The sequence below is a fragment of the Mustela nivalis genome (genome assembly GCF_964662115.1).
Source record: "Mustela nivalis genome assembly, chromosome: 8".
NCBI lineage: Eukaryota > Metazoa > Chordata > Mammalia > Carnivora > Mustelidae > Mustela > Mustela nivalis.
In genome coordinates, this window is record NC_139027.1 from 102,195,434 (window position 1) to 102,212,883 (window position 17,450).

The window sequence follows — 17,450 nt, forward strand, 5'->3', positions numbered from 1 at the left end:
TCTAGACCTAGTTGTGTTATCCAGTATTGGTAGCCAATAACCACAGGGATCTAAAAGATTAAAAATTCAGTTCTTCATTCACACTTGAAATTCATACATTTCAAGTTTTTAACGGCCATAGGTGACTAGTGGCTGCTTTGTTGAATAGTAGATATGGAATACCGTCATCCTTACAAAAAGTTTGTGGGGCAGCGGTAGTTTAGGACATGTATTTTTATTCTTCCTACCCATCATGTAATAATAATGGTTCAAAGTAAAAGTCACTCAACTTGAAACTGTTGGACTCATTTACTCAGTTGATCGCCATAAAATTCATGGCTGCATAAAATTTACTCTTCACCAAATTAAGCTTAGAGGAGTTTTATAGAAAAATCTCACATATGGGGCGCCTGGGTGGCTCAGTGGGTTAAGCCGCTGCCTTCGGCTCAGGTCATGATCTCAGGGTCCTGGGATCGAGTCCCGCATCGGGCTCTCTGCTCAGCAGGGAGCCTGCTTCCCTCTCTCTCTCTCTGCCTGCCTCTCCATCTACTTGTGATTTCTCTCTGTCAAATAAATAAATAAAAATCTTTAAAAAAAAAAAAAATCTCACATAAACTATCCACTTAAACTACTGAATCATGGTCTCTCATGATTGATTCCCAATGGAATTAAGCAGAGTTGAGGGGCCCTAATAGACTCCAGGGAATATCTATACTTAGGTGACCAAAATATCTTATACTAAATGGAAATCAACTGTTAAGGATTAGGACTTCACTCACAATTTGATTTTCTCGTGTCAGGAGTCAATAGCTCCATAATTTGTTTTAGTCACAGTTTACTTCTGATGGGTAAATATCCACTTAATTTTGTATTAAAGGCACAGTATTTTTGTCCCTTTTCTCCTTCAGCTACTATTTAGAATGAAAAACATGCTGTGGGAAAAGCATTTATGTTGCAGTCTCTGATTATAAGCTTTAAAATCTTTGGCTGTCAAGACACAATGCAAAGTCTGTATTTAATACATGAACTGCTTCCTTCTCCCCACCTGTAACTCTCCCCCAGGTCCAGTTTTCTCATGAAATAAGACTAGTACTTTCATGACAGGCCAGGTCCCAAGGACAGATAATGTTACTATTCTAGCACTCTCTGTGGGTGTTGTAGTTTCAGTTCCCAGATTCTTCTCTATCTTCTATATATCCAATACCTGAAATGATGTTTGTTTCAAAGTCCTAGTGTTATTGATTATATTTCTAAAGAGCTGGCCACAGTCTCCACCTTAGCTGGTTACTGAGCTGAATTTTATTTTATTGATCCCATATATCTCAAAATAACCCTTCTGATGTTTACCACTTGGAGTATATCCAAACTGGTGTTTGAAATCAGGCCTCAGTAGTAGCTGGCTTTGAGTTCCTTTCCTTTGGCCCATGCTTTTGGCCTGGACACAGAAATCATTAAGTAGAGCTACAAAGTGAAAATACAACAGCTGAGATCCTAAAAGGCTAACTTCTGTGCAACAATACACCAAATAGCACAGGCTTGAAAGTACTATTAGAACTGAGAAAAATTATAATGGCCTTCTGCTTAGCTTAGACCAATTACACCATGACTTTTAAGACAGTAAAGAAAAAAAATCTAAAATAAGACAAGAAAAGTAGAGTGGTACCCCGCTCACAATAAAGTGTGAATGGAGGGCAATGCATTATAGGGCAATTCTAGCAAATAAGGCAGCTGAGCCACAGAGTGAAACTTGGAAGACTCTGACAAAGAAGGATCAGTGAAGACATTCTCTTTAGGACTAGAATAATCATATTTATGCACTGAAGACATCTCCGGCAACAGTCATTTGCATTTGAGGTAAGAACAAAGGCATAACACTCAAAGAATATTTCTGATGTAAAAAGGAATGAATAGTGTGTGGAAAGGGATGTTCCACACTCTCCCCCACTCATGCCTCTAAGTGCTATTCCTGCCTCACCGCGTTTGATTCCTTCCCAATGAAACCACTGAGAAAAGAAAACAAATGGCAATAGTGAACCAGATAAAATTTTCCAATGAAGACCTTAATAAATAACTTTAAAATGGACATTTTTAAACTTTAGTCATTATTGTAGTATATGGCAAATATGGATTTGTTGGCTTCTTTTTCCATGAACCATCAAAAGTCTTGAAAGCTTCAGAAGGTGGTCTTCTGGAAGTTCAAAGTATTATATTTATTGAAGAACGAATTTCACTACTAACCTTACCTGTTTCATATTCTGTTGGCTACTCTACCAATATAAATTTAGTCTTCATAGATTAAAAAAATACTTTTGCATAGCAGCATGTCTGTCCATTATTGTGAAGTATGCTTTCAAGGGAATTTGATGTTCCATCATGAGTTAAATTATCTGCTCCCAAAGTAACTTCATTTGCAAAATGTCAGTAAAGTTCCTATTCTCTGTTAAAATTCGAGCCACTCTGTCATATAAATACAGTTAGATGGTGAAATCTCACCACCTTCATGGCAGTCATCAAAAACCTTTAAAAAAGATAAAAGTTTACAATCAAATGAGAGTTTTAAAATTATTACATTATAAGTCTTAAATGTCACCTCTAACTAAAATTTCTGTTAAAAGTATCCAAGATCCAACCATTTTTTTAAAGCAGTATTAAAAATAAAATTTTCAGGGCACCTGTATGGCTCAGTTGGCTAAGTGTCTGCCTTTGGCTCAGGTCATGATCCCAGGGTCCTGGGATCAAGCTCCATGTCAGGTTCCCTGCTCAGCAGGGAGTCTGCTTCTCCCTCTCTCCACTGCTTGTTCTCTCTCTTCCCCTCTCTCAAATAAAAAAAAAACCAAAATCTTAAAAAAAATGCATTTCAAAATAAAAGTTTCAAAGAGACTAGGGCTGTGTTTAAGAACATGCTGTAATAGGACCTGCTGTGTGATTATAAAGTTAGTGAATACGAGGCCTTTCACTGGAGCACTAAGATGATCTGCTCATCTGCCAACTGGGCCAAAGGCTATCAGCAGGTAACTGGAAAGCAGATCTATATATATGTTTCACTAACCAAATGTTTCATGTTAGCTATATTCGTTTTTGTGAAGAATTCCCAATATGCTCGCTGTTTTTTCTGGGACTTAAAACCAGCATACAAAGAACTTAGGTATATAGACAAGGGGTGGTTTAATGAAATAAAACTGACACCAGCAGCCCCAGAATATAAATGCCCTGAGGGCAGAAGGAGTGCCTGCAGCACGCAGCCAGCATGCACATACCATATGGGACCAAATGAATGGAGAGTAATGGGGGGTGCTGCAGGGGAAAGAACATGTCTGGGTTCCCATCCTGGGTGTTACTTCAAAGCTGTAGCTCCTATACCTTCGTTATCTTCATGTTTATGCAGAACTAATACCACTAGCTCCAAGGGACAGAACTAGGATTAAATGAGACCATGAAAATCTTCAAGAATATGCCTGGACTGTGGTGGGTTCTCAGCAAATCTCGTTTTCCTCCCTACTTTGATTAAATGATCAGCCCTCATTATAAGTTGTCCATTTCAGGGCCAAGGGCAGAAAACACAAATTTCGGGGGTGCCTGGGTGGCTCAGTGGGTTAAAGCCTCTGCCTTCAGCTCGAGTCATGATCCCAGGGCCCTGGGATAGAGCCCCGCATTGGGCTCTCTGCTCTGCGGGGAGCTTGTTTCCTCCTCTCTCTCTGCCTGCTTGTGATCTCTGTCTGTCAAATAAATAAATAAAATCCTTAAAAAAAAAAAAAACACAAATTTCTCCAACTTGGTTATTCTAAAAATAGAATGTAAAGCAATGACTTGTTCATCAAGGGCCCATCAAGGTTACATGGAGGTTTGGGCTGCTATTGGTCAACCCTGACAGTCAGAAAGCTGGGGTGTGCTTGCTGCTAAGTTAGGTGGGATCTGCACCTGCTGGCAGTCAGGTATGGTGTGAAGCCGCTTTAACTCACCGGGCAGAGTCCACACGGTGCCCGGACCAAACCCGTGGGTGGGATGATTGGATTGACTGCTCTGTACAGTTTCATGTGTCCGTCTACACTGCCAACTGTGCCTTCTTTTGCAGCAATGATAGTCATCTCCACTTTCCCATCATAAATGAGTGTATTTAAGATCGTTTCAATGTCCTCCATGGACAACTCTACCTGAAAAGGAAATGCATTAGGAAGAACACAAAAAGCACAAGACATCCTTTTGGAGAGTCTTTAAACAGTAAAAGGTCCACAATGCCTTGGTGAAATGGGGAAGCATTATGCTGGTGAGTCATTAAAAGCATGGGTTGAATAGCCGAGGTTAGCACAAACCACTGAAATGCTAGGGACAGAACTCCTAACTCATGTCGAATTTGACACACTCTTATTTTTCCACCCTCTTCAGTAAAATTTAGAAGTCTTCTAAAGTAACAGTTTTGGGCCAAGAATATGATGGGAGATTTACAAAATGGTTGAACAGAAAGTTACTTTAGACATCAAACAGTCCAAATTCCTTCTTTTTTATAAATGAGAGATCTGGGGTCCAGAAAATGAAAATGACTTGTCCAAATGGTCACTTCAGTTTCTTCTCCAATTATGAAAAGCACCCAGCACTGTGTCTTTACGTACAGGTGTTCAAAAGCATATGCTGACAACACCACTCATGTCTTACAAGGGGAACACGATACCAATTAAATGACAACTGATGGGATGGCTGATGTTTGATTTCTACATTGAAAGGTCCCTGAGAAAGTCAAGACCTTGTCAACAGACTGTTGCATTTTGGTAGTACAATGCATTGCTAGGCCTCTACTCTGCTGCTTGTATTGCAAGCTGAGTACATACAGAGCCCACAGTGCCTCATGGCATGATAGTCATCTTAGTCTAAATGGCGTAGGACAGTGCTTTCTCAAAGTGGGTTCTGCAGAATGTTCACCCTGAAAAAAGGGTCTGGGTCAAATATGTTTAGAATACCTTGTAAACTATATCCCTATGATGAAGAGTAAGATGAGGGGGACGCCTGGGTGGCTCAGTGGATTAAAGCCTCTGTCTTCAGCTCAGGTCATGATCGCAGGGTCCTGGGATTGAGCCCTGCATCGGGCTCTCTGCTCAGCGGGAGGCCTGCTTCTTCCTCCTCTCTCTCTGCCTGCCTCTCTGCCTACTTGTGATCTCTCTCTGTCAAATAAATAAAATCTTAAAGAAAAAAAAAAAAGTAAGATGAGGGATGCCTGGGTGGCTCAGTTGGTTAAGCTGCTGCCTTTGGCTCAGGTCATGATCCTGGGGTCCTGGGATTGAGTCCTGAATTGGGCTCCTTGCTCGGCAGGGAGCCTGCTTCTCTCTCTTCCTCTGCCTGTCACTCTGCCTGCTTGTGTGTTCTCTTTTTCTTTCTCTGACAAATAAATAAATAAAATCTTAAAAAAAGAAAAAATTTAAACATAAGATAAAAAAAAACTGTGCTCTCACCTTACTGATCCCCAGTTCACAGATGTACTTCCACACTTCATGTGATGAGGCAAATGAACTATTTCTTTGTATCATTGGATTCTGTTTGCTTTCTCGTGCTGTTTCTGCCTACAAGGGTAGAACCATAAATCTCAGCAAGAACACTAGTATTTTATGAATACAGTTACTTAGTGTGATATCAACAGCAGAATATATTAAGAAAAAATTACCAATTTGAATATTTTCAAGTCCTATAAAATATGATATTCAAGATTGTTCATTCATTCTTTATGAAGCAACTTTTAAAAAAAGACCTGCAGTGATGTTTCCTGAATTACGGCTCACCTTGGTTTGTAGGAATTTAAAACACTGTTGGTTAAGCACCTCTACAAATTCTGATTCAAAATCCTGATCACTGTACCAGGCTCCACCAGTCACAGACCGGTCCGGTTGCAGATTATAGAGCATGTATACTTTCTTTTTTGAGGCCTAGGGAAAAAGTGTACAGCAGATGTGGTTATAAGATAACCAAGTCTTCCAGGGGTACCTGATCTCAGCTCAAGTCATGATCTCAGGGTCATGAGATCGAGCCCCTGGCTTATGCCCATGCACTCTTTAAAAATCAATCAATCTTGGTGGGGGGAGAGGAGATAATCAAGTTTTCCAAAACTGAGATTAAAAAACACCCTTGGGGGGCGCCTGGGTGGCTCAGTGGGTTAAGCCTCTGCCTTCGGCTCAGGTCATGATCCCAGGGGCCTGGGATCGAGTCCCGCATGGGGCTCTCTGCTCAGCAGGGAGCCTGCTTCTCCTCATCTCTCTCTCTGTCTGTCTCTCTGCCTATTTGTGATCTCTCTCTCTGTCAAATAAATAAATAAAATCTTAAAAAAAAAAAAAAAAAAACACCCTTGGGGTGCCTAGTGGCTCAGTTGGTTAAGCGCCTGCTTTCGGATCAGGTTTTGATATTGGGGTGCTGGGATCAAGCCCTGCATCGGGATCCCTGCTCCATGGGGAGCCTGCCTCTCCTCCTCCTTCTGCTGCTCCCCCTGTCAAATAAATAAATAAGACCTTTAAAAAATAAAATAAAATAATTTTAAAAGCCCTCAACACTTTTTTTTTTTTTTTTTTTGAGCCAGGGGTGAGAGAGGGAGAGAGACTTAAGCTTCCACAACCAGCACAGAACTGACCCCGAGATCATGAACTGAGCTAAGATCAAGAATTGAATGCTTGGGGCACCTGGGTGGCTCAGTGGGTTGAGCCTCTGCCTTCGGCTCAGGTCATGATCCCGGGGTCCTGGGATCAAGCCCCGCATCGGGTTCTCTGCTGAGCAGGGAGCCTGCTTCCCTTCCTCTCTCTCTGCCTGCCTCTCTGCCTGCTTGTGATCTCTGTCTGTCGAATAAATAAATAAAATCTTAAAAAAAAAAAAAAAAAAAAAAAGAATTGAATGCTTACCTGACTGACCACCCAGGCACCCTTCAGAATTTTATATTTTAAGCAGTTTCAGATTTATACAATTATTGTAAAGATGGTACATTTACCTTGTGCTCAGTTTCCCCCTTAACATCTTACATTAGTAGGGTGCATTTATTACAATTAATGAACAAATATTGATGCATTATTATTAACTGAAGTCCATACTTTTTTGAGGTTTCCTTAGTTTTTGCCTAATATCCTTTTTCTGGCCCAAGAACATATTCAGGATACGACATTACATTTACTTGTCATGTTTCCTTGGCAGATTCCCAGACTTTCCTTGCTTTTGATAACTTGCCAGTTCTGAGAATTACTGGTTAGGTGTTCTGCAGGACATCTGTTGACCGGGATTTTTTTTTTTAAGATTTTATTTATTTATTTGTTAGAGAGAGAGCGCCCGAGCACAGGCAGACAGAGTGGTAGGCAGAAGCAGAGGGAGAAGCAGGCTCCCTGCCGAGCAAGAAGCCCGATGTGGGACTCGATCCCAGAATGCTGGGATCGTGACCTGAGCCAAAGGCAGCTGCTCAACCAACTGAGCCACCCAGGCGTCCCTGTTGACTGGGATTTGTCTGATGTTTTCCTCACGACAAGATCAGGAGAAGGACCGCGGAGGAAAAGTGCCCTTCTTATCACATCCTGTCAAGGGCACTCAAACTTCAAGTTATGACTGATCACCACCAATAGGACTTCTCAGTGTTGAGGTTAACCTTGATCATGTGGCTTGTTTCTCCACTGTAAACTGATTTTTTTTCACCTAGCCTTTCCATGTGTGGAAGGAAATCACTATGCACAGCTCACACTTAAGGAGTGGGAGTTACTTTCTACTTGAGAGTGGAATGTCCACTTTAGATTACTTGGACTTCTTCTGCACAGAAGGCTTGTCTATTCTGCATCTACTGATGGGAGATCTGTTATTTATTTACTTATTTGAGAGGGGGAGAGACAGCAAGTACAAGTGGCGGGGAGGGAGTGGGATAGTCAGACTCTGCACTGAGCCTGGAGTCCATTGTGGGGCTTAACCTCACAACCTTCAGATATCAACCCGAGCCAAAATCAAGAGTCGGATGCTTAACTGGCTGAGCCACCCAGGCGACCTGATCTGTCACTTATTTATTTAAACATTTATATCTGTATGGACTTATAAATTTTTTTTATACTTTGGGTTATAATCTAATATTACTCTAGTTTGAAATCTTGAGAACATGATGTAAATGAAAGAAGCCCGACACAAAAGACAACACAGTGTATGGTTCTGTTTATTAAAAATAAAGATGGAGGGGTGCCTGGGTGGCTCAGTGGGTTAAGCCTCTGAGCCTTTGGCTCAGGTCATGGTCTCAGGGTCCTGGGATCGAGCTCCACATTGGGCTCTCTGCTCAGCAAGGAGCCTGCTTCCCCCTCTCTCTCTGCCTGCCTCTGCAAACTTGTGATCTCTGTGTCAAATAAATAAATAAAATCTTTAAAAATAAATAAATAAAGATGGAGAAAAAAGATTGGTAAAGTGAAGCTGGACGATCGGTACGTGGGGACTTACATTATTTTCTCTACTTTTGTATATATTTGAATTCATCCATTAAAAAGGCTGAAGGGAGGGCGCCTGGGTGGCTCGGTGGGTTAAGCCGCTGCCTTTGGCTCAGGTCATGATCTCAGGGTCCTGGGATCGAGTCCCGCATCAGACTCCCTGCTCAGCGGGGAGCTTGCTTCCTTTCCTCCCTCTCTGCCAGCCTCTCTGTCTACTTGTGATCTCTGTCTGTCAAATAAATAAATAAAATCTTAAAAAAAAAAAAAAGGCTGAAGGAAGGTAATGTTCTAAATTAGGGACTGGGGAGCGCCTGGGTGGCACAGTGGGTTAAGCGTCTGGCTACTGATTTTGGCTCAGGTCATGATCTCAGGGTTGTGAGATCGAGCCCCGTGTCAGGCTCCATGCTCAGCTCCAAAGCTGCTGGAGATTCTCTCTCTCCTTACCCTATTCCCCTCCCTGTGATTGTGCACACGCACTTTCTCTAATAATAAATAAAATCTTTACAGTAAATAAATAAGGGAGTAAGTTAAAAATAAAATCTCGGATGAACATCAAATTCTTTTTTTAAATTATTTTTAAGAGTTTTTATTTATTTACTTGACAGAGAGATCACAAGTAGGCAGAGAGGCAGGCAGAGAAAGAGAGGAGGAAGCAGGCTCCCCACTAAGCAGAGAGGCTGATGTGGAGCTCTATCCCAGGACCCTGGGATCATGACCTGAGCCGAAGGCAGAGGCCTTAACCCACTGAGCCACCCAGGCGCCCCTAACATCAAATTCTTATTTGCTGAAATCCTCATTCAATCAAACTTAAGAGGAATCTCAGCTTTTCTGTTGCTGGGTCAGTGAGGTCAGCAGCTGGTGTCCCTGTGGAGTAGAAACCCCTGCAAGAGATCATGGGAGGGGAGCGTGGTGGTGTGGGAGAGGAGGAGAAATGCCATGTCCTGGAACAGACCCTCTACCAGGACAGAGATCTTCCTTAACGTAGCCCAAGCACGCACAACAGTGCCTGGCACAGAGCAAACATATAATAGGTATTTGTTGAGTGAGTGATCTAATAGCTAAATTGAAGTAAATTATCTCACATGCTGAAAATCCAGGAAAAATGTTTATGATTCCAAAAATTCCTTACTGAAGAGTATAGTAGTTTTAGCTTTTCGAGTTGGTGAGACATAAAGAATTAATTAGGTGGTGATAAATCTAAGCAACATCTCCAAACCAATCCAGTATGAGCTAAATTTTTAAAAATCTTTTTGACTGGTAGTTTTAAATCATAGCATAGCTTGAACAACAGTAAGATCTTGAAACATATTCAGAGCAAAACATATACAATGCACACTTTGGGGAAGGAAAGAGAAAACTACTCACTGCCACAGACTTAACAGCTTTGATAAGCTTTTTACTTTCCAAATTCTTTAGAATTTTGTTGATTTCTGTTAATGGCAAGTTACTTTTGTACCGGATATCTCTGCTCCATATTCCTGTAAGAAAGTAAAGTAAAATGAGTTCAACACCAAAGAATTTGTGTTTATAGTCCTATTGCTTACGTCACAGGACAAAACTAGCAAAATACGTATATATGTATACATTCCTAGGGTATAGCTATTGGGAAAACAGAGGTAAGAATCTCAGATAACAACAAAAGTATGCAAAACGATAAGTTATGTGCTCTATCTTCTAACCAGAAAGTTCTTGGGACTCCTAGTGTGACACCTTTTTAAAAACGTGTGAAAAAGATACTTTTCAATGGAAGAAAAATCTTAAATGTTACTGCATTAACATACATTGTCTCTTCCATCCCCTTCCACACCACAACTTTAGTTTTCTATTATTTTTACTTTAGATTGTATTTAGATTACAACTTAAGTTTGAGCCAACGTCAGGTGCCACTGTCAATGGAGAGCAAAAAAACTCATGCATCTGTGTGCATGTATACCCATTATTTATATCATATATTTAGGAGATGAAAAAATGGAAGACTGCAGTTCTTATAGCCACTGAAAGCCCTGTGCAAGAAGCTAGGATTTCTGTTTCAAAGAAGGGTTGTATGTGGAATTTTTTATTAAATATATTACCTATCTTCTTTCCAGCACAGAGGCATAATGAGATAGGAAGAATTAAACAAAACAAAACAAAACTATAGAGAAGGGGGCGGTGCCTGGGTAGCTTAGTCTGTTAAGTGTCTGCCTTTGGCTCAGGCTGTGGTCCTGGGGTTCTGGGATCCAGCCCCACATGGGGCTCCCTGCTCAGTGGGGAGTCTGCTTCTCCCTCTCCCCAGTCTCCCCGCTTGTTCTCTCTCCCTCATTCAAGTAAATAAAGACTTAAAAAAAAGAGAGAAAATGGCTCTTGTCATGTCTATTTTTAAAATATTAAATTCCTAATAATATAAGAATGATATGATTTCAAATTATATCATTGCTGATACATTGTTGAAACTAGTATCAGGGACTCAAATGATCCTAATTGTAGTAATAGCTATTAGGTATAGTTCTTTAAGAAGGATAGAGAAAACGGAACAGTTGCTGAGGGATCTCTATCAAGACACTGCCACAGTACACTGGACATCCCTCTGGTTTTGCAAAAACCAGAGAAAGAGATGGTATTATCCACAATTTACAGGTAAGGTGAAGATGAAGAAATGAAGGCCTCCAAGGTTTAGAAGTGAGAATTGAAAAACAAACCAAAACAAAACCCTTAAGTTTTAACTGGTTTATTTTCTACTGACAGTACATTCCCATGGTTCAGAATTTATAACTTTCTTTCCATCCTGGCCCACAGTCACCTAGCTCCTGCCTCCCTACTAATAGGAATGGCATCACACCTGCGTGTCCTTCAAACATGCATGTTACATATTTCTATTTCCTCTTCTTTTAACATACATGGCAGCATTCTCTATATGTCGATCTGCACCCTGGCAAGCCAGAGCTTGGTCCCTATTTCTGGTCCTAAAGACAATGTTTTTTTCTGTTTCTTCCTTCACATGCTTACCTTTATTTCCTGCATCTTCTATGATTTGATATACTAGTTTTTCTTGGTTATCTGATCCTTTCATTTTACTGCAGGGGAATAAAGTAGAATTAAAAAGGCAAAGAGATACAGGATAATCTAATAATCTACATGACTATTTTAATGAATTAGCAGACAAGGTCATCACATTGACTTATTTACCAAAATAAGGGCTTACCTTAAAAAGAATGAGACAGGGCTGTATGTACCAGAATGAAAAGATGTCCAAGATATAGTAAGTGAAAAAAACAAGTTGCAAAACAGTATGGATAGCATGATCCCATTTTTGTTTAAAAAAAAAAAGAAAAGAAAAGAAAAAAAAGAAAAGAGATTATATATATAGTATATAAATATATAATCATTTCTATATATTTATATATATTCCTAGAAAAAAGGACATATACCAAATTATTAAGAGCAGTTATTTCTGAGAAATGGAACTCATGATAAGAGGCAGGGATGGTATGCAGGACAAGTTTTCATTATGCAATTCTATATTGACATTTCTCCCCCAAATACATATTTACATTTGTAATAATAGACATTTCTTAAAATAAAAAAATTGGGGCTTACCCAGCATTCTGAGAATCCTTTATTCTATACAGTAGTCCCGTATTGCTCCTTAAGAGATCCAACTGACCCTAAAGTTTGGTGTTTTTTTTTTTTTTTATAGAAAATAACAATGAATTATTCTGGAGATATTTCAAATCAATCATAAATGTTAATGTATTCTTTAAAATCATACACAAACCAAAATATCCTATCCAGCACAGTTATTTGTTAGTTCCTCACTTGAGACTTAAGTTTTTGCCTACATATCACATTTAATATATTTTTGAAAACTTAGCTCTTTAGTTCATCACTTTCCAAAATATAAAAACCTAACAGTTTCCTATATGCTATATTCTGGCTTGGTTATATGACCAATGCATAATGAATTCTGAAAAGCAGCTCTAGAATAATAAATAAAAATCCATACTCAAATTCAAATAAATTCACTAAGTATAAACATAAAAACGAAAATATAATTTATATAAACAAAAAGTCCAAATAAAGACTAACATGCATAAATATTCTATAACATGATGACTGAATAAAATCTGCAATGTTAACAGTGACATGTACTGATTTGTGTGATTTCTACTGTATTATATGACAGGCAGAAAGGTCAAGTAATGAATAAAAGATGCAATGGTTTCAGTTTTATTTGAAAAACCAAGGAGTGCCTGGGTGGCTCAGTTGTTAAGCTTTTGCCTTCGGCTCAGGTCATGATCCCAGGGTCTTGGGTTTGAGTTCTGCATCGCATGCTCCTTGCTCCCTCTCCCTCTCCCACTCCCCCTATTTGTGTCCCTCTCTCAAATAAATAAAATCTTTGAAAAACAAAAACAAATCAAAAGGAAAGCAAAGCCTGTCTGATGTGCTTTTGAAATTACTTGGGTCTTTGGGCCTGAGCTCAGAAGCACTCAGGTGGTTGTACCACTGGGCTTCTGGCAGTGTGGGGAATCCATGACTGAGAGGCCCCATTCCTGTGAGTTAAGACTGGGACGGCACATGACTTGCAAACAGGTTTATATATGGATGAACAGTAATAACTTCCTCCCTGGACCCCACTAAGCAAAACTGAACCACAAAGTTCCATCTGAAGGTAGTTTATTATTTATTTATAAAAATATTTTATTTATTTATTTGACAGAGATCACACAAGTAGGCAGAGGCAGAGAGAAAGGAGGAAGCAGGCTCCCCATGGAGTAGAGAGCCCAATGTGGGGCTCTATCCCAGGACCCTTGGATCATGACCTGAGCCGAAGGCAGAGGCTTTAACCCACTAAGCCACCCAGGCGCCCCTATTATTTATTTTTTTAAAAGATTTTGTTTATTTGACAGAGCGAGCACAAGGAGGCAGAGTTGCAGGGAGAGGAAGAAGCAGACTCCCTGCTGAGCAGAGAGCCCAATGTGAGGCTCAATTTCAGGACCCTGGGATCATGATCTGAGCCAAAAGCATACACTTAAGTGACTGAGCCACCCAGTGCCCTTGGAGGTTAATTCAGCCTATGAATGTTTGCTGAATGCCCGTACTATGATATATATTTGGGGAGACCAACATGAATTCTAAAAGAGAATCACACAGCTGATTTCAACTATCAGGTCAGCATTAACATAAAGGTAAGTAAAGGGTGGGAGGGGCACTCAGAGGTAGCAGCTTTGGCCCAAACTGGGGAGTTCAGGAAGACTTTCTGGGAAACAGGAAGCAGAGCTGAGTCTTGAAGGATAATGAGGAGTTGGGCGGTGAAGAAAGGGAACCTGAGGCATGAGGTGGCAGGGAACCAAAAACAATCTGTTCCTCTGAAACCTAACTTTTTTTTTTTTTTTAAAGATGTTATTTATTTATTTGACAGACAGAGATCACAAGTAGGCAGAGAGAGAGGCAGGCAGAGAGAGAGGAGGAAGCAGGCTCCCTGCGGAGCAGAGAGCCCGATGCGGGGCTCGATCCCAGGACCCTGGGATCATGACCTGAGCCGAAGGCAGAGGCTTTAACCCACTGAGCCACCCAGGCGCCCCTGAAACCTAACTTTTGAGGCAGAGTGGCGGTAGATGGGGCAGGTGAGGAAGGTAGTGGCTTAGTCTGGTAAAGCCAGGAGTTTGGACTTGAATCTCTAGTGTTGAGAGGATTCTGCTACTTGGCCAGATCTGTGTTTGAGACGATCAGGCAGGATTCTCTAAGGCAGATGAAGTCAGAAGAGCCGGTTAGAATACAGCATAATAGTCCAGGAAAAAGCCAAGACCTGAACACATGCAGGAGTAGTAGGAATGGAAACGAGGGGGCAAATCTGAGAGCTCTTTAAGAGCTACAATCAGCAACACTTTGTGATTCACTAATACTTATTCCCTTAAAATTCATCATAGTTCCACCATTGTTTATATCCTCTAGACAACAGAACTGGCAGTAGATGGGGCTGCAGAGGTGGAGAATGAGAGGGGGAGGTGTAGATGATCTTCAGACAGAAAGCAAAAGGCTGAAAGAGTAACTGCGGGACAAAAGCAGTTTCCATTGGCACTACCTCCAGCATTCCTTCCACTATCCCTCCTGGAGCCAAGTCCTTCACCAAGGTGAACTGATTAGAAATCAACAACAGTGCTAACATAGAGGTCAGCAATCTGGCCCACCGCTTGTTTTTATAAAGTTCTACTGGAATGCAGCATGCTCATTGGTTTATGTATGCATGGGTCCATGGCTACTTTCTTGCAGAGTTGAATACTTGTGACAGAAACCACATGGCCTGCAAAGCCTAAATACATACTATCTGGCACTTTACAGAAAGTCAAGTTCTCCAGCCATTGAGCTAGAGGGTTGAAGGGAGTAGTTTAACAGAAATTTCACGGGTCCTCAAATTTCTATGAGGTCTTAGTGTGGAAATCTTTTTTTTTTTTAAAGATTTTGTTTATTTATTTGACAAACAGAGATCACAAGTAGGCAGAGAGGCAGGCAGAAAGAGAGGAGGAAACAGGCTCCCTGCTGAGCAGAGAGCCTGATGCGGGACTTGATACCAGGATTCTGGGATCATGACCTGAGCCCAAGGCAGAGGCTTTAACCCACTGAGCCACCCAGGTGCCCCAGTGTGGAAATCTTTTAACCAATTTCTACTACGACCAAATTGAAATGCTTTCACAATAGGGGAACTTTGATGTAGGGGAAATGGAAGGACAAATAGGTAGACTTTGAGGATGGGGTCCCACAAGGTGGGTGTTTCTGACAGTGGAGGAGAATGACATTAAGGCCCCAGGATAAGAGAAGAGGTAAAAGCAGGTAGAAGGGCTTCATTGAAAGACCACATTGTAGTGTTACTTGACTTATTCCTGCCTCCTGAAATGTTCAGAGTGAAACTGTGGAGAATGGAACCCTAATGAACTGGCTCGGTGATAGTTGGCAGAGGACACATTTCATAGGGAATGGCCCAACACTGGCAGCAGGAAGCAAACAGAAGGTGAGAGCAGACTAGTCCTGTGTGCCCTGTGTACATGATGACAATTAGGTTAACAAATACAATGATTAAAACAAAATACATTTATTTCATTCATTTTTAATATATTTATTTATTTCAGAAAGAGAGAGAGAGAGAGAGCGAGCACTTGGGGGAGCGGGGAAAGGGAGAGGGACAGAGAAAATCTCAGGAAGACTCTTCACTGAGCACACAGCCCACATGGGTCTTGATCCCACAACCCAGAGATCATGACCTGAGGGAAAACCAAGTTTGATGCTTAACTGACTGCACCACACAGGTGCCCCTCATTCGTCTTGTAAAATGATGTGTAATTATTCCTTCTTTCCTCAGTTCAGGCAGTCTGAGCTGTTTTTTGGCCTGGAATCTTAAGACACTTTCGAATGGTTTCACAACTACACACATGGAAATGACAATCACAGCACATAAATGATTATATGAACTAGTTGAATTTGCCTTACCATGGACAGGAGTCTATTGATGGCCACGGCCCGCTGCTGGGCTTCTATATGAGGCATTTCATTCTGAATTACTTGGTCTGTGATTCCATGGGGAAACTGGTGACATAATTCTATAATCCTAGGAACAAAGGAAATAATATTATTCATGTTTTTACCTGTTTCAAGGGGGTGGGAATACAAGCAGAACAGTTTGAAATTGTGTCTTTACTCATATTTGGCAGATAATCTTTTTTGTTTGTTTGTTTGGTTTTTTAGTGTAGTGGTGGGGGTAAAGAGGGAAGGGTGGAGGAAGAGGGAGAGAATCATGCTTGGCTCCATCTCACAACCCTGAGATCATGATCTGAGCTGAAATCAAGAGTTGGATGCTTAACTTACTGAGATACCCAGTAAAGTGCCCCACGCTAAAATCAGGTAATCTGGGTTTCTACGATGGTTCTGAATCAAAGTATGTTAGAAAGTGAGCAAGATAAAGTACATATTTACATTATACTATTATTTAAGGAGGAGTGTTTCTTTTCCTCACTAATACAAACTTAAAATTAGAACAAAAGTCAAATGAAAACACAGAAAAAAATTAAAGCTGAAGCTTCAATGTTCTCAGATGGAACAAGTATGACAAAATTAACATTCAGTGTGTTGGGCAGCCATAAGTCTGCAAGGAGGAGTCAAATCAGACACCTCTGGTAGGAAGGCAAAATTTGTTAGGACAAATCACATAACTGGGGCTTGCTTTTGGAATTATCTCTACCAAACAAAATAAATCCAAATATCCACCTTGTCATAGGATCATCATATGTGTTTTCATAAGTTTGAGAAAGCTAAGGTCTTTTAAAATAGCAGTGCACGAAGAGCGAATTTAAAATTAGGAGAGGCTTTAGGTGACCTAAAAATCTTAAGTACTGCACGGAACCACTTGGCTTAATGTTTCTTCAAAAGCACAAACTGCACCTTAACTTCGCCCAAATGTTCTGTCGTGGGAGTTCCCTTAGCTACAAGAGCGATCCTGGATCAAAACATGTAGCTACAAGCACTACGGAAAAAACGCCGTGTCCTCTCTGGGCATAGATCACCTTAATGCAGGAGGGAAGCACATCATCACAACTTTCCAAACAGTACCCAGACAAGGGGAGATAAAATTACAAAGTGTCAAACTCGCTCGGAACTTCTTAAGAAGTCTGCATTCCAGGCATAGGAGAGGGGCTCCAAATCCCCAGTCCCCTTCCTGCGCGTGCCGGTATCTACCGAGGGTCCCGGGATTAGGGGTCCGGCTGCCCAAACAACCGGTCGCCAGCGGAGAGGCTCCAGAGCCGGGAAGCGAGACACACTCACAGGTTTTACCTGTTTTCTATTTCGACCGGATCCGCGTCGGGCGGCTGCACCTTCACTTTCACCTCAGCCATGACTCCCCAGTTCTCGGCCCCTCGGTGGGAGAAGCTCGGGGTCGCCACACAGCCAGTCGGGGAACCGAGGAACGGGGCAATAAGGGGAAAACCGTGCCGGGTTTGGGCAAGGGGCCTTTTTTGTCGTGTCGCAGCCGGTCCTTACTTGTTCTGTCGGCTTGAGGTGGCCAAGGCGCGCCTGACCCGCCTCACCTGCCCGCGC

The 17,450-nt window shown here is 41.3% G+C and overlaps 1 protein-coding gene across 3 annotated transcripts; it reads right to left on the bottom strand.

The window, feature by feature from the left end:
• Positions 1 to 797: 797 nt before the first annotated feature.
• Positions 798 to 17,375, bottom strand: POLR3F (RNA polymerase III subunit F). Of its 3 annotated transcripts, XM_082743187.1 has the most exons (10): positions 17,187 to 17,372; positions 15,849 to 15,966; positions 11,964 to 12,031; positions 11,569 to 11,589; positions 11,373 to 11,440; positions 9,753 to 9,865; positions 5,745 to 5,888; positions 5,421 to 5,528; positions 3,939 to 4,130; positions 798 to 2,497 (listed from the first exon to the last, which is right to left on the bottom strand). In XM_082743187.1, the coding sequence occupies exons 1-10, from the start codon at positions 17,246 to 17,248 to the stop codon at positions 2,420 to 2,422; spliced, it is 972 nt and encodes a 323-aa protein (XP_082599313.1). In that variant the 5' UTR covers positions 17,249 to 17,372; the 3' UTR covers positions 798 to 2,419. The 3 variants fall into 3 exon arrangements, with proteins under 3 accessions (XP_082599313.1, XP_082599315.1, XP_082599314.1); XM_082743189.1 differs by lacking the exon at positions 3,939 to 4,130 and having other exon boundaries at positions 17,187 to 17,375; XM_082743188.1 differs by lacking the exon at positions 11,569 to 11,589 and having other exon boundaries at positions 17,187 to 17,371.
• Between the last annotated feature and the right edge of the window lie 75 nt (positions 17,376 to 17,450).

Excerpts from the sequence above, each read along its gene's own strand:
- POLR3F (XM_082743187.1), bottom strand. The coding sequence starts at position 17,248 with ATGGCTGAGGTGAAAGTGAAGGTGCAGCCGCCCGACGCGGATCCGGTC. Across the intron at positions 11,590-11,963 it reads AAGGATTCTCAGAATGCTGG|CCCTGTCTCATTCTTTTTAA; the intron begins GTAAGCCCCAAT and ends TGGTACATACAG. Across the intron at positions 5,889-9,752 it reads AAGCTGTTAAGTCTGTGGCA|GCCTCAAAAAAGAAAGTATA; the intron begins GTGAGTAGTTTT and ends CTTTTTCCCTAG.